The 15,900-nt window shown below is 40.7% G+C and overlaps 1 protein-coding gene across 1 annotated transcript in view; it reads left to right on the top strand.

Moving 5' to 3' along the window:
- LOC309556558 (zinc finger protein 483-like) overlaps positions 1–13,093 on the top strand; it is a gene marked incomplete at both ends in the record, with an annotated part of 29,091 nt that extends 15,998 nt beyond the window's left edge. The window contains one exon of the mRNA XM_082259005.1: positions 12,958–13,093. Within this exon, the coding sequence (XP_082115131.1) occupies positions 12,958–13,093 (136 nt within the window). The remainder of the gene's footprint in view (positions 1–12,957) is intronic.
- Positions 13,094–15,900: the final 2,807 nt, after the last annotated feature.

Genomic DNA, 15,900 nt, shown 5'->3' with positions numbered 1-15,900 from the left:
TGAAATCTTTTCCACTTCCTAAAACTCCTCTAAGTTCCCTCCTCCCCTCTCCTCAACTCAGTTTATCCCCTAGTTTTTTTTTAAACTCCTTCCAGCTATCCCAAATACCTAAGCATTTCCCCATCTCATCCTCCCCATCACTCCTTAAATATTCTAATTTTCTCGTTTCTTCTACCTTTTTAATCCATTCACCTATGGTCGGGGCATCTTCTTTTTGCCAATGTAGAGGTAATAAACTTTTCGCTGCATTCATTAACCACTTCCCGCCCGCCCTATAGTCAATAGACGGCGGTAAGGTGGTTACATTATCCTGACCAGACGTCATATGATGGCGCCAGGATAATGCGCTCTGCGCGCCCCCGGGGGGTGCGCAGAGCTGCGATCGGTGCTGCGGTGTGTCACTCTGACACACCGCATCTCTGATATTGGTAAAGAGCCCACTGACGTAGGCTCTTTACCATGTGGCCAGCTGTGTCCAATCACAGCTGGTCACATAGTAAACAGGAAGAGCCATTGATAGGCTTTCCTCAGTTTGTGCCTGACAGGCACTAGTAGAGGAGAGCCAATCTGTGGCTCTCCTGACAGGGGGGGGTCTGTGCTGGTAATCAGAGCATTGATTACCAGTGCAGACCCTTGGGGGGGGGGGGGGTGCCACAAGAACCACCAGGGATGCCCACCCATGAACCCAGGGATGCCCACCCATGAACCCAGGGTGGCCCACCATGGCCATCAGGGATGGCATTTAGGGCTCAGGGAGCCTGCCAGTGGTGCCCTCCCCGTCAGTGCTGCACCCCATGCCATCTATCAGTGCTGCCAACCCGTGCCCATCATTGCCATCTATCAGTGCGCCCACCAGTGCCCATTATTTCCCACCAGTGTCGCCTATCTGTGCCCATCAGTGCTCATCAGTGCCACCCATCAGTGCTGCCTATCAGTGCCCATCAGTGCCCATCAGTACCGCCTATCAGTGCCCACCAATGCTGCATATCAGCGCTACCTATCAGTGCCCATCAGTGCTGCATATCAGTGCCACCCCATCAGTGCCTCCTCATCAGTGCCTGTCAATGCGGCCTCATCAGTGCTCATCAGTGTAGGAAAAAAACGTATCTATTTTTTTCAAACTTTTCTGGCTTTTTTTATTTGTGTAGCAAAATCCTTGCGGTGATCAAATACCACCAAAAGAAAGCTCTATTTGTGGGGAAAAAATGACATAAATTTGGTGTAGGTACAGTGTTGAATGACAGCACAATTTTCATTATGAAATGCAACAGCTCTAAAAGCTGAAAATTGGCCTGGGCGGGAAGAGGGAAAAGTGCCCGGTATTGAAGTGGTTAAATGTGGGATTAACATTTTTTTTATATTGTTTTACTGAACCTTTTATACCATGGAATAAGCAGTACCACTGTTCTTCTGGAACCTCTATATTTGTAATCTTCTTCATTTGAAGTAATACTCCCAATACTTTTTTTATTTTTGGGCAATCCTACCATATATGTGACATTGTTCCCAGCACCTTGCACCCCCGCCAACAATGTGGCGACTTCCCGATCCGATAATTATGTACTTTACCTGGTGTATTATACCAGTGGTTCTCAATTCCGGTCCTCGGGACCCACTAACAGGCCAGATTTTAAGTATTACCTTGGGGGATGCAGACTAGAATACTGCAATCACTGAGCAGCAAATTAGATCACCTGTGATGTAATTTAGTTATCTTGCAAACCTGGCCTGTTGGTGGGTCCCGAGGACCGGAGTTGGGAACCACTGTATTATACCACCTAGATATACATTTATAATTCATTTCAGCTGTATTAGTATCTACTGCTGAGCCATGTACCATCCTCATGCTTTTCTCTAATTGGTAATCTTCACCCCGTGTTCCCAATTCCTTTTCCCATTTTTCTATGTATGGCGGTTCTGCCGGTTCCATCGTTGCCACCAAAATTTTATATATATATTAGAAATACTATTCTTTGTGCCCTCTGACACACAGATACTGTATGTTCAAAAGGAAGCAATTCTTTCTCTGATTTTAGTGGTTGTGGCAGATATGCAACGAACTGTGCCAACTGGCAGTATCAGCATTCATCTAACTTCCAAATTTTTTTTTTTTTGCTGTAATTCTAGTAGTGTACACGCTTTTCCTTTTTCCATTATATCCTTTAACTGTGCATCATCATCATCCCCTATCCATTTCCCATATACCTTTCCCTCTCCCGGTGAAAAAAAAATTGTTTCCCTTAGTGGGATCAGTGGTGAATTGTATTTCCAACTTTCTTTTTTGTGAGTTAAATCCCAAACTTTAAGTGCCTGAAGTGTTATTGTGTGTGCCTTTGTATCTATTCTTCTATATTGTGCCGGTATCCAAATAATTTTTCCTAACTGTGCATTATTAAGAGTGCCTTCTAATTTCACCCAGCTTTTGTCACTTTTCATCTTACCCCATTCCAAGACCCATGCAAGTACTGTAATATTTTTTAAAGTCTGGTACTACTAGACCCCTTTGCATTTTATCTTTAATTAATATTGGATATTGTATTCTAGGTTTTTTTTTTCTCCCTTATAAACCTTGTTAGTGTTACAAGAGATTTTAAGGTCTTAAAATATGTCTGACGTATTGGTAGCATTTGGAACTTCTAAGTTATCCTTGGTAGAATTGCCATCTTTATAATATTTATTTGTCCTATCCATGACAGGGGACGTGTTGCCAGTTTTTAATTTTTGTTTTTATTTCATTTAATAATGGCATATAATTTGCTTTATATAATTTCTCAGGAGATGTTATTTTTATTCCTAGGTATTTTAAATCCGATTTTTTCCATACAAAAGGGAATTCCCGTTGTAGGGCCCCTTCTTCCTGTTTGCTCACATTTATATTCAAGATCTCTGATTTTGTAGGATTATTTTTTTAAATTAGATAGTTCACCATAATATTTCAGTGTTTTCATTAAATTTGGTAAGGTTATCCTAGGATTGGAGATGTAGAACAGAACGACATCCGCATAAGCCACTACTTTATGCTCCGCATCTCCAACCTCTATATCCCTTATGTCTGAGGTAATTCCTTATCGTTGCCAACAAAGATTCCAGAGAAAGGACAAACAGCATCGGCGAGAGGGGGCATCCCTGTCTCATTCCATTGTACATTTCGAATGGTTTCCGGAGGATCCCATTGATTTTTACTCTTGCTGTAGGGTGAGTATATAGCAATCTTTTCCAAGCCATAATCCTCTGACCTATTCCTATCCCCTCTAAAGTTCTTATCATAAATTCCCAGTTGACCCTGTCAAATGCTTTTTCAGCATCTATTGACAGTATCAAACCTGGGAACTTACTCTTTGCCATTTGATGCAGTAAAAGTATCGTTCTTACCCCGTTGTCCTTTCCCTGTCTCCATGGGATAAATCCTACTTGATCACTATGTTCCCATTCCATCATTAATCCCTTCATCCTTGTGGTTAAGATTTTTGTAAATAGTTTTGTATCTACATTTAGGAGAGAGATCAGTCTATAGCTTGAACATAATGTTGCATCTTTCTCTTCTTTTAGTAATATTGTAATAGAGGCTAAGAGGGCTTCTTTCCTCATCTTGTAACAAGCCTCTAGTCCATTTATGTATTCCCTTAATTTTGGAATCAAAAGCTTTTTTAAACCTTTTATAATAAGCCATTGTAAAACCATCTGGTCCCAGGCTCTTTCCTGATGCAATGACCGCCATTTTATTCTCCAGAGTCTTTGCTAAAAAAAAATATATATAATGTTTGGGGGTTTTAAGGAATTTTCTAGCAAAAAAAACTGATTTTAACTTGTAAACAACATGTGTCAGAAATGGGCTCGTTCCAGGAGTGGTTAAGTGAAAAGGTAATTACCTCATGTTCATTATTTCACTATCAGCTATTAGCTACTAGAGGTGGATTAGCACAGTTTATGTTGGCTGTTCTTTAGTAATGCTAATTATATTCCAGTATACAGTTTTAAGTTTGCATACGATAATATGATTAGGCTCACCTCATCTGGTGTACTATAAATTCTGTGTGAGTTTTCAATAAACAATCCCAGTTTGTACCTGAGCTAGTGCCACCTAGTATATTGGGTAAAATATGCTGCTATCATTTTTGATTCCTTGTTGCAGAGTGGTGGAAGCTATATCTTGACGGAAGCACTCAAGAGGGGTGCTGGACGGTTCTGTCACAGGAAGTGATGAGGAAGTCACCAGAATTGAGGTGTGATTAAGTGTTGGTGTGGTATTTGTTTTTTATTTATTTGTTTGGTGTTTTTGGTGGTTCAGTAGAACCCCCGCTCATCAGTTTCTTGGCTTTTTATTATCCCCTCTCAGCAAATCTCCAGCTCATCAGTTTCCTGGCTCTACCACTCAGCAGTTCCCTGGCTCAGTAGTGTCCTTGGTTTAGAAGATCCTCCGCTCTTCAGTATCCTTGCTCAGTAGTACTCCCTGCTCAGTAGTACATCACCACCTCAATAATACTGTTTCTCTCAGTGGCACATTATGCCCCTCCCCCCCACTGGTCAGTAGTACATTCCTCCACTTAGTGGTACCCCACCTGCACAGTAGTACATTCCCCACAGCCCCTGCTCAATAGTACCCCTCCTGCTCAGTAGTAGTATCCCTCTCCCCACTAGGTATCCCACCCCCCCCCCACACTCAGTATTAACCCCCCTGCCCACAATACCTCCTCTTACTCGCCCACCCTGCTGATGCTCTTTTCTGCTGAAACCCTGCTTTGCTGATCTCCTTCTGATCCTCCGTTATACTGATTTTCTGCTCTGCTTATCTGATCCCCACTCTGCTGATTCCCCACCACCAGTATACTGCTTGGTCCTCTCTCTGATCCCTGCTCACCTTCCTGCTGTATCAATCCTGCGCTGTACATCATGTGCACCCATTTTCTAAATAAATGCAAAGCATTCTCTGATTGGACGAAGTAGAGATTGTGACATTGCTGCCCTTCCTCTCCACCTTGTCCAATCAGAGAATGCTTTGTTCACAATGCATCAGGCTGGCTGCTCAATGTGGGACCCAGAAGCAAGTGGAGATCACTTAAGTAGCAGTGTCCACTTCAGTGATTTCCAGCTTCAAGAGCAGAGGCATCAGTCAGATATGGTATGTGCATAGTTGCACCGGTCCAAGCTGAACTAATGTATCTATGTAAAAATATAATTCCTGGAATTCTTCTTTAACCACTTAAGCCTCGAAGATTTTACCCCCTTCCTGACCAGGGGGTATTTTGCGATTCGGCACTGCGTGACTTTAACGGACAATTGCGCAGTCGTGCGACGCTATACCTAAACGAATTTGACGTCCTTTTTTTCCCACAAACAGAGCTTTCTTTTGGTGGTATTTGATCACCTGTGCGATTTTTTTTTTTTTTTTTTTTTTTTTTTTTTTTTTTTTTTTTTTTTTTTTTGATCATGCGCTATAAACAAAAAAAGAGCGTCAATTTTGCAAAAATAACAATATTTTTCACATTTTCTTATATGAAATTCCCCCAAAAAAATGTAAAAATCAAAATTTTTTAACATTTTAGGCCAATTTGTTTTATGCTACATATTTTTGGTAAAAAAAAATCGCAAAAAGCGTATTTTGATTGGTTTGCGCAAAAGTTATTGCGTTTACTAACTATGGGAAAGATTTTTGTCATTTTTGTTGTTTTTTTTTTTTTAACGCGTAATGGCAGCGATCTACGATTTTTTTTTTTGCGGGACTGCGACATTGCGGCGGACAGATCGGACCCTTGACTGACATTTTTGACACTTTTGGGGTTACCAGTGACATTACTACAGTAATCAGTGCTATACATATGCACTGTTACTGTAAAATGACACTGGCAGTGAAGGGGTTAACTTTATTTGAGAGGGAGGGGTTGTGTGTGTCCCTAGGGGCGTGATTCTAACTGTGATTGGCTGTGACTTGAGGTGTAGGAACAGTGATCAACGGTCCTACATAGTAGAACCGTATGATCACTGTTCTTACACAGGGGAGAATGATAGGTGGCTTGTTTACATCGGCCGTCTGCCTTTCTCCCGCTCTAACGGACGATCGCGAGTGCCCGGCGGACATCGGGTCCTCCGGGCACATGTGTGGGGGGTCCGTGACCGAGCAGGAGAGGGAGCGTGCCTCCGGCGGCGCCCGCTCGCTCCCCAGAGCCTCACAGGCTAGTGACATACCCATACGTCACTTTGCCTGTGAGGGGCTGACCGCCGCAGTATATGTACTTGCGGCGGTCGGCAAGTGGTTAAGTGTAAATATAGGTATTCGCTAAGTTTGAACTGACAGTTTTTTATGCACTCGTTATTGAGTAAAAGGCTACAACCGACAGGTTATCATTGATCATTATTTACTGTTGGCTATTATTAATGCACAGCACAACCACTACCTGCAGTAGTAGAAAAGTTAAGAATTTCAGCTTGTTACCACTACATGAAAATAATGCTGATTTCCTACAGTGCTTCAGAGGATGTGGTACGGATGGCACCATGTTCCACATTTGGTGGACTTGTTTAAATATGAAGAGGTTCTGGATTTGTATTTACAATTTCATATACCCACTAACTCATGTGAACCTCATTAAATTGCCTCTGCAGGCACTGTTGGGGCACCCTGTGGAGGGGACGTTGAGACACACAAAGATGCTCATAGCCTTTATATTTGTGGCAACTAGAACTTTCATTGCCAGGTCTTGGAAATCCCCTACAGTTACCTTCAACCTGCTAAAATCAAAGTTATCTTGGATTATGGTAAATGAATGCCTATAGGCAATTTTGAATGATAAAATCATTTTGTTTGACAAAACTTGGGACCCTGGTTTAAATACCTTTTGGATGCTATATGGGATAGGATTGCTATGGAGTTCTTTTCTTTTAGGATAGAGTGCACTTCTTTCCTGCTTTGTCTGCCTTCCCTCTATGGTCTATTTCCCTTTTTCTCTTTTTCTCTGTTTGCCTTCGGATAGGCCCTCTGGCCAATTGAGGTATTTGTGACTACATGAGAGTTAAGTTTGACCGTTGCATCCAGAAGATGTAGCAATGGGGGGTTTTTATAGCTCATGGATTTCTCTTCTATATGTTATCCTACAACATAAAATTGCATTATTTGAGCATCTTCTCCCACATTCTGCCTATCTTTATAGAGGCGAGATGGGCCAGGATGGGATATTGTCTCACCCCTTGATGCCTTTTTCTTCTGTTATATTGTTTTCTTTTTCTTTTATTTCATATTTCTAAAATCTGGATGATGATACACTATTTTTAATGACAACATGTACTCTTAAGTGTTGTAAAAGATGTGTACCCTGGTTTATAACCAGCAACTGTTACTTGTTACAATCGCATGGATTTGATAATGCTGGATTTGTATACTTCCAAAAAAAAATTCTGAAAAAAAAATCATTGGAAACAAAGAATTTCAGCTTGTGTGTAAAATGTCAGCACTTGTATAAAGTTAGCTAATAATTAAAGAACTTCAGGAAGCTGCATTTAAATCTAAACTTTCTACTTAACAAAATCCCACTGCAGGCTTAAAGAAATTATAACCCTTTCAGAGTGAAAACAGTTTTGGGGTTTCTGTGGTTCTAAAAGTCACTGAGATGCAGAAAAATTCTACCATGCAGCATGTCTGTGTGGGTCCCCATTCTCCTGTGCATGTCACTACAACCAGGTCTGCGTCACACAAAAGATGAACATCCCTTGGCTCCCTACAGAAGTGAGTCTTTACTCCATCAGCTAAATAGTACTGCTTACATAGCAAGTATATGATCTTCAGCAACAGTAATAAAATATGTCCTTGAGATGCTGGAAAGCTGAAATTCACTTAACTCATTCAACCATTCTTACTTCCGACCCAGAGAGACAGACAGAAGCCATGACTCACAGGCCAAGAAGTAATTATTTAGGTTGTCGGGTTTACCAGGGAAGCTCATTTGAATATACTGTAGCTCAGGGAGCAAATCTGCATATTCAGGACTCAGGCAGATGTCAGCTAGTACTAAACTTTTCTACAATATATTTGCACACATTACCAGTATGAGCATGCAAATGTATATTTTTGGCAAAATCTGAAGTTCTTTTTCAAGCATTTTTTATTAAAGGAGCCCATATTTGTTTGTAAAATAGAAACATAACTGTAATGAGGAAACACTGGCAAGCAGGATGCTGACTTAATAGACACGCTACTACAACAGACATGAGCTGTCAATTTTGACTAGGGAAAAGAAGAAGAGTTTGAAGTGACTTTACCTTTACCCAAAATTTCTATAAAGGTAGCCACCATTTCAGACTGCTTGGGATAAATTTACTTTACCAAAATTCGATGGCCTTGTTTTCACCATCAAACTGGTTAGCAACAGTTCAGCCCATGGTTGGGATAACACGTAGCATATTTGCACTACTGCAGTACTAGCCCAAAAGCCCAGCGTCAAGGCTTGAGAGTTCTAAATCCTCACTGTGCCTGAACAAGTTGGAAGAATAGCACATCTTTTGAACTTTATATAGGATCCACATCTTGGCAATGTAACCAGCTTTCTGGCGGTTATGTCCCTAATATACTTTGCTGTCCAATAATAATAATAGACCCTGTGATAACAGTTTGACCAACAGCCTACTCTTTCCACACAGAGCAATACATATGATCCTTCACACTTCATCAACTACACATATTAACCCGAAGTTTGCACCCAAATATTCCTTCATTCTAGGCCCCAGCCACTCTCTAAACTGAGCCTGTCATCACAAATTACAAGAAAATGTATACCTTTTATCTTTGGGAAATTCCTCTTAAACCTGGTCCATGTGCTTCCACAAGTGCAGAGAATCGTCCCCTTCCATCATATTACAAAGGTATAGTTTCAGAAAAGTTAAAGGATGAGTCCAGGCAAAACTTAACCAACGCTAAACTTGCTCTGTGCCACATTCTTAGCCTATTCTATCTAACCCTGTAAAAGCAAAAAATTACTGTACTTACCTATTCTGCATCTGATCTGGTCTGGTCTCAAGCGACGGAAGCTGTGTGCAGGAGAGGACTGACAATGGCTGTGAAATGAATGGGAAGTGACATCACCCATAGACTTACTATGGGGCTTCCATTGTCGGGTGCCTCTTCTGCACCAGCCTCCATGCTTAAGCTGCCGCTGACAGCTCAGTGTGGGACAGGACCTGATCGGCTGCAGAATAGGTAATGTGACATGAGCCACTTTGGTTGGGGGGGCTTGTGGAACCCAGATTGCTTTAGGGAGGTTGGGAGACTCCTCGCCCAGTTTCCCCAGTCCTTCCTGTGTGTAAGTCACCCTGTGTCTATTAGTGGCACAGGGTGACCAAGAACCCCAGTCAGGTCTGCTCCACACTAATCAGACTCTGGCTAGTGGGGTGGGGGTTTGTTGTTGTTGAATACCTGCATTCCATTGTTATATTGTTATTATGGGATGTGTATGTTCTGTGGATTGACTAAGGGGGAGGCGTTGTCCCAGAAGTGTTCATCTCCTTGTGCTTTGTGTTTGAATAAACAGTTTTTGATTCTGGTTTCACCCCAAAACTGTTTATTCAAACCGGTAAGTACAGTGATTTTTGCTCTACAGGGTTAGCTAGAATAGGTTAAGTATTTGGCACAGAACAGGTATAGTGTTAGTTTTGCCTGGACTTCACCTTTAAAGTTTTCTTTAGTCAAAAAAATTTACTTTTAAAGTGTCCCTTTAAAAGTGTCCTCTTTAGCTTAAGCATGTCATGGCTGAGCTGGTTTGAACCAGAAAAAAGCCCAGATATTAATTTATATTAATTTTGAATCCCTTATTTTTCTTCATCTAAGCTGTTCTGGAGTGTTGCATTGCAAATAGGACCATGTAACAATAACTACTTAGTACACAAAACCAATATGTCAATAACTCAGTGGTAAATTATATATATGATCATAACTCATAATAAAAAACTTCATACACAATATATATCAAATTACAATGTGAAGTGTCCATTACAGAACATATACAGGCGGTCCCCGGGTTACAAACAAGACACTTTTTTCCCCATGAGAACTCTTTAATGGAAAAAAAAAAGATTTTTATTAAATATTAAGGCAATACAAAACATAATAACATACAGCATAAGAAAAGTTCAGAATAGCATGAACATGGACATCAAGTTGCATTGTTATACAAGGAGGTACATGCAAGAACCCGAGGTGCTGCAAGTGGGAAGTGAATCATTTTGACATAACAATAGTCTTCAAAAAGAGGGGCAAAGAAAAGGAGGAGGAGGACGAAGGACAGGGGTGGGAGGGGAGGGGGGGATTTGAGGAAGGTAATTGGAGGAGTGTTTCCGGAATAGGGAATGGATGAGGGAAGAAATTAAATGGCAAAGGGTGAATTGGGGGGGGAGGGGAAGAAGAGGGGAGGAGAAGACGGAGAGAGAAGAAGGAAGGACGGATGGGGAAGAGGATGGGAAATGAGGAGAGGGGGGAGGAAGGGAGGAGGACGGGAGGGAGTACGGGAAGAGGAGAGAAAAAAGAGGAGAGAAAAAAAAGAAGGGGGGGGGAGGAGAGGGAGGAAGGGAGAGGAATAGGAAGAAGTAGGTTGGAGGGGGGGGAGGGGAAGGGGGTGACCTGGAAGGAGGGAAGGGGAAGGAGGGAGAAGGGAGAGGTAGGGAGGGAAGTAGGAAGTGGGGTGGGAGTAGGAGGAAAGATTAGGGGGAGGAAGAGGTATAGGGATAGGAGGAGGAAGAGGAAGGGAGGGTGAGAAGAGAAAGGAAGGGAAGCCCTGAGTGAGGGGAGTAGGAAAAGGGGAGGGAAGAGCATAGTATTCATGTTAAAGGGAGTGGGAAAACATGTCAATAACCATTTCCAGTATTACCAAAGATAAAAGGGTGGTAGGTGAATGGAAAAGAAAAGCATAACAACTAAACAACATAACAACAGCTGGTCAGCTGATTGATCACCCATGAGAACTCTTAAAGGAGTGAATTTTCCCTTCCTAGGGGTAGATTTCTCCTCACTTTCTGTTGTCTCCCTCCGTTTGTAAGTAGGACTCGTTTGTAAGTCGGATGTTTGTAACCCAGAGACCGCCTGTAGTTGAAACTTGTGCATAATAAAAAAGTTAGTTTAAAAAAAAGACATATATTCATATCCACTAGTGAAATCTTAGAAATAAAGTGAAAATCCACGTGCAATAGTCCCAAACCACCTTGACATCAAGTGTGCTAGTTCCTTTACCAAACGGAAATGATCTCCAAATTATAGGAGATCAACAGCACAGAAACCATCCAATCATGGGCCACCAAACAAATTACTACAGACTCCAGAATCTCCAGTATCCTGCACTGGCTATCTAAAGACCACTTCCCTGGAAAGGGATAAATGGAGGAATAAGCAAAGGACTGTAGAGTAGTATTTATTAAAACCACTAAAAGAAAATATACTCACAAATATAAAAATAAAAAAATAAAAAATAAATTACATAAGAGAACATCAGCAGGTGTGTAACATCCTGAGCCACTGGCCTCACCCTACAATTCACCTTGTATTTTGATGTATATTGTGTATAAAGTCTTTTACTATGAGTTACGATCATATATGATTTACCACTGAGTTATTGACAGATTGATTTTGCGCACTTTCTAAGTAGTTAATTTTTTATTTTCCTTGTGTCCAGAATATATGAGTGCACCATCACCCTTTTGTACTAAGTGCACATTTTTGGGGGATTTAAATAGGACTATGTGTCTGACAGAGATCCCAAAACCTTGATGAGAGATGTGCAGGTGTGCAAAAGGTGCCATGACTGAGGCAGTGAGTAGTAGATGTGGCAGGGATCCTACATCTACTTGAAGTAGAGTGCTGTGACACTGGAGGGGTGTGTGTGAACTGAGGTTCTTATTAAAGGCAGTGAGTAATGTCGTTTTTAACCCCCTATCCAGTTCTCGATTACCCATGCTAGCGCTACCCCTAACTTTTTTAGAGACTTTGGGGCTATTTATAATGGAGAACAGATACCATTATTCATTATGTAAATAACACCACCATGGCAAATGTTGAGTACCACTAATCACTGTATGATAATTGCTGCAAAAAGAGAACTTTTGGAAAAAGTGGTTTAAACTAGAACATTGATTTGATTTTATGATATTGTAGTCAGAGGAGTGAAAGGTGAATTTGCTTAAAGACACAAGGTGGCTGATTTATAGAATCAAAGGTGACCAATATATAAAGAGACCAAAAATATTTGCACAGTTAATTAGCATGCATTTATTCATTCATTTCGCAAATAATATTGGTGCCCATTTTCACTACATTAATTTATAATCCATGAAAGCAAGGAGAGAAATAAATGTGAATTGAACAGTGTGTGATTCTCAACTTTCTGACACATTTCAGCCCTTTGCTATGAAGGTGAACATGTAAGGGAATCATGCATTGTTTTGAAATGTTGGAGGTTCATATGTTGTTTTTTTTCCAGAACAACTGTATGTTTCTACCAACTTCTAAAGTACTAACAGCATTCACTGGACCATGATATATGGTACCATAAACCCTTTTATGGCACAAGTGCTTCATTGTAAAAATGTGTTGAAATAAATTACATCTCAATACTTGTAGCCACACCCCAAAGTTGCGATTTTGCTGCTTCTGTGTAATAAAATATTCCTTCTCACCCTAGTTTGGCTAATCCAAGCAGTTGTCCATATACATCACCCTGTCCCTGACCCTTACTTTCTTCCTGGATGTGCTCTGCATACAGTCACATTGTGCTGCATTGGGGGAAGGAAAAGTTGGCCAAGACTCATAACTTTAGGTTATGTAAGCAATAAAGGTATATAAATGCTTCTCACGTCACCAATCACCTTCCAGTTTCTCAAATAGACTTCAATAATATTGGTGGCTGGGAGAAACTCCTTAGTGCTAGGATTTTTTCTATTGTATCTGAGAGGAAATAAGAAACCTATTTGTATATCTCACTATCACAGGAAGAAGTATTTCAAGATCACAAGGTTACTGACAAATGAGACTGTGGTGGACTGGCGAACTTCAGAATTACACTATGACTTACGCACATTTACAACTTCAAAGCCACCACCCAGAGCTTCTAGGTTGCATGTCTAGTCAGTGTACCAGGCTATGTTATTCACTGCTTGGAGGTCTCTCAGATTCAAAGCTTTGAGCCATTGGTCTGCGTTTTCTTCACGGGACTCCTCTAAACTCCTTCTCCGGAGGTCCACTTCATTGGGATTCCTCACACCATGCACATGACATGAGAGATGTAATGTTTTCCTTCAGAATAGCTACTTCTGTATAGTTGCTGCATGCCTTGTTTTTACCTGGCTTCCATTCCCTTGCCATCAATTCTACAATTTCTACAGCACAGATTCTTTGATAGCACTGCTAAAGATAATGGACACAAACACTTCATTTAATGTTGAGAATGTTTATTTAGACCTACTCAATTGCAGAACAAATCATCCTGATCACTAAATCAGGCACTCCCAGGAACAATCTATCTCAGCTATGATTGATACAACTTCTAGCAGTCCTAAAGCATGGGTACCCCTCAAGAGCCCTCCAATTTTATTAGTCCAATATACACTTTAAGGGTACTAAACTTTGATTGGGGCGGGGGGAGGTGTTCTTAGAAACCCAAAAAACAGTTCAATTTTTTTTTTTTTTTAAAGTGTCTGAATAAAAAAAAAAGGACTTTATGCAATTTGTTTTTGCCATTTTTCACATTGGAAATCCAGGAACTCCACAGATGTACATTAGAATCCTTCTCTACATTATTGTACTGCGAGTACAGGGTACCACAGCACAGGGTACATTCACACCCCCCCCCCCCCCCCCCACCTGAGGATGAGTCTATGATGCTCAGCACTTACAGGAAATTTAATAAATGATGCTGGGAATTATTCAACTGGGAACAGCATTGTTGCTGGAGGACTGGAGTACCATAAGCTCATATTTTTTTTATTTTTCTTGAACACAGCATCTAAGTTTTAAAATAAAATGTAAAGCTTATATTAGGCTACATGCATTGACTAATGAAATGGAACCCCTCATATATTATTACAATGGTAAAACTATGAATAAATCAGTAGAAAAATAATTATCAGGTTTATAAATGGGCCTCTGATTGCTTGCTATGGCATGTACTATACTTTGCATATCACCACTGCCCTTTATACACCTTACTGAACATATTTGTACAAGTGAATGAGGTTTAATGACATTATCCTTTTTTTTTTACTGTCACTACATATCACCCTGAGCCGGCTCCACAGGTAATGTGCATGATACTATTTGGCTCCTGTAAGAAAGGCGATAAAAGTCATGCATTCACAATCTGAGATCTGCATTAAATATGCACACAGATAAAGGGCAGCTCACCCAAACGTGCACAGTCTAATACAGAGAATATATTACAGTTATAATCACCAAATACGTCTATAAAGCAGAGATAGGAAAATATGGGGAGGGAGAAGAGATTACAGTGCTGAGAAACACATTCAGTGCTTCAGGAATTTTTCTGTTACAGGCAGCCCATTGTCTAACCAACGAAGTAAATGGAAATCTTATCTAAAATATATGGAATTATCTTTTCTACAGGTATTCTCATAATGTATGGCTGTCACCTGGCAGAAACATTTATGATTGACTCAGGATACAGAACAAGCTTTTTTTTTTTTTTTTTTTTTTTTTTTTTTTTTTTTTTTTTTAGAAAATTGTGAACTACCATTTTGTCTGAGAATTTTGCCCTTATTTGATTTCCCTACAACATTCTGTTATATTTATTCTCAGTAAATGAGTCTATCTCATTCCCATACACGTAGGAACATAAACAGCAAGATGTTAAAGAAAAGCAAAGGAAACAAAAAAATAAAACGGTGTAGTATGAGCTGCAGCTGGATGGCATTCCTGCAAACCAAACAATGGTTAACAAAAAAACACAGTAAGAACAGAACAGTAACTCAATAAAACAACAATTTTTGTGTTTTTTTTTTTTAATTATTTTTTCTACTTTTTAAATTTTTTTTTTTTTTTTTTTTTTTACTTTTTTTGTAACTTTTAAATTGTAAACTTTCCAGGCTTGGGGCTTTCAAAATGTGATAGCCAGTTTTCTGACTATCTAATATTTTTCAAGACTGAATGTGTGCCACGGACTGTGCCGTGCTGTACCCTATACTACAGGAGGGACAAAAAAAGCGGGTGTCTCTTCTTATTCCGTGTCTGCTACAGACACAACATCTTTTCTGGGGTGACTTTTGGGTTATGGTACCAGGAATGGCATCCGGAAAATACCTCTCAAGCTCGCTCACTATGTGGTAAATGAAGAAATAATATTTCAATGACTGTAAAGCACACCTTCATCTTCATAATTTTAACTGCAGTAGTACAGAACATGACAGAGTAATAACACTGTGCTGAAATCTGTCAAACCATGTCGGGGGTCCAAGCAACGCGGGGTACTGATAGCGTTTCATAGAACTACTCCTTTCACGCCTCGGAAAGAGATTAAAGACCCAGAGGGTCAGTACCTCCTCCTGGTTGGTGAACTTCTTGACTCTGAGGTCACGGTCATATCTTACTATGCCCCTAACAAAAATCCCCAGGCCTTTCTTTCCCATCTATTGACCGTCACTGACACGCACAAGAGCGGTACGCTATTGCTCTGCGGCGACTCGAACCAAACGCTCTATCCCCTGCTCGACAAATCCCCTACCCCGACGACTCCACAACGACTCTCTTTTCAACAGCTCCTGAACCAACACTCTCTCTCAGACACATGGCGCGAGCACAACCCCATGCGGCGGCAATACACTCACTACTCTCATCCACATAAAGTATTTTCCCGAATTGACCACATTCTTACCCACGTGGGCACGTCTCCTCTCATCACCGCTTCTACCATTATACCGTGC

Source organism: Pelophylax lessonae, assembly GCF_965119305.1.
Source record: "Pelophylax lessonae genome assembly, chromosome: 5".
NCBI classification, from domain to species: Eukaryota; Metazoa; Chordata; class Amphibia; order Anura; family Ranidae; genus Pelophylax; species Pelophylax lessonae.
The sequence above is the reverse complement of the archived record's forward strand: the minus strand, read 5'-3'. Positions and strand labels throughout refer to the sequence as shown.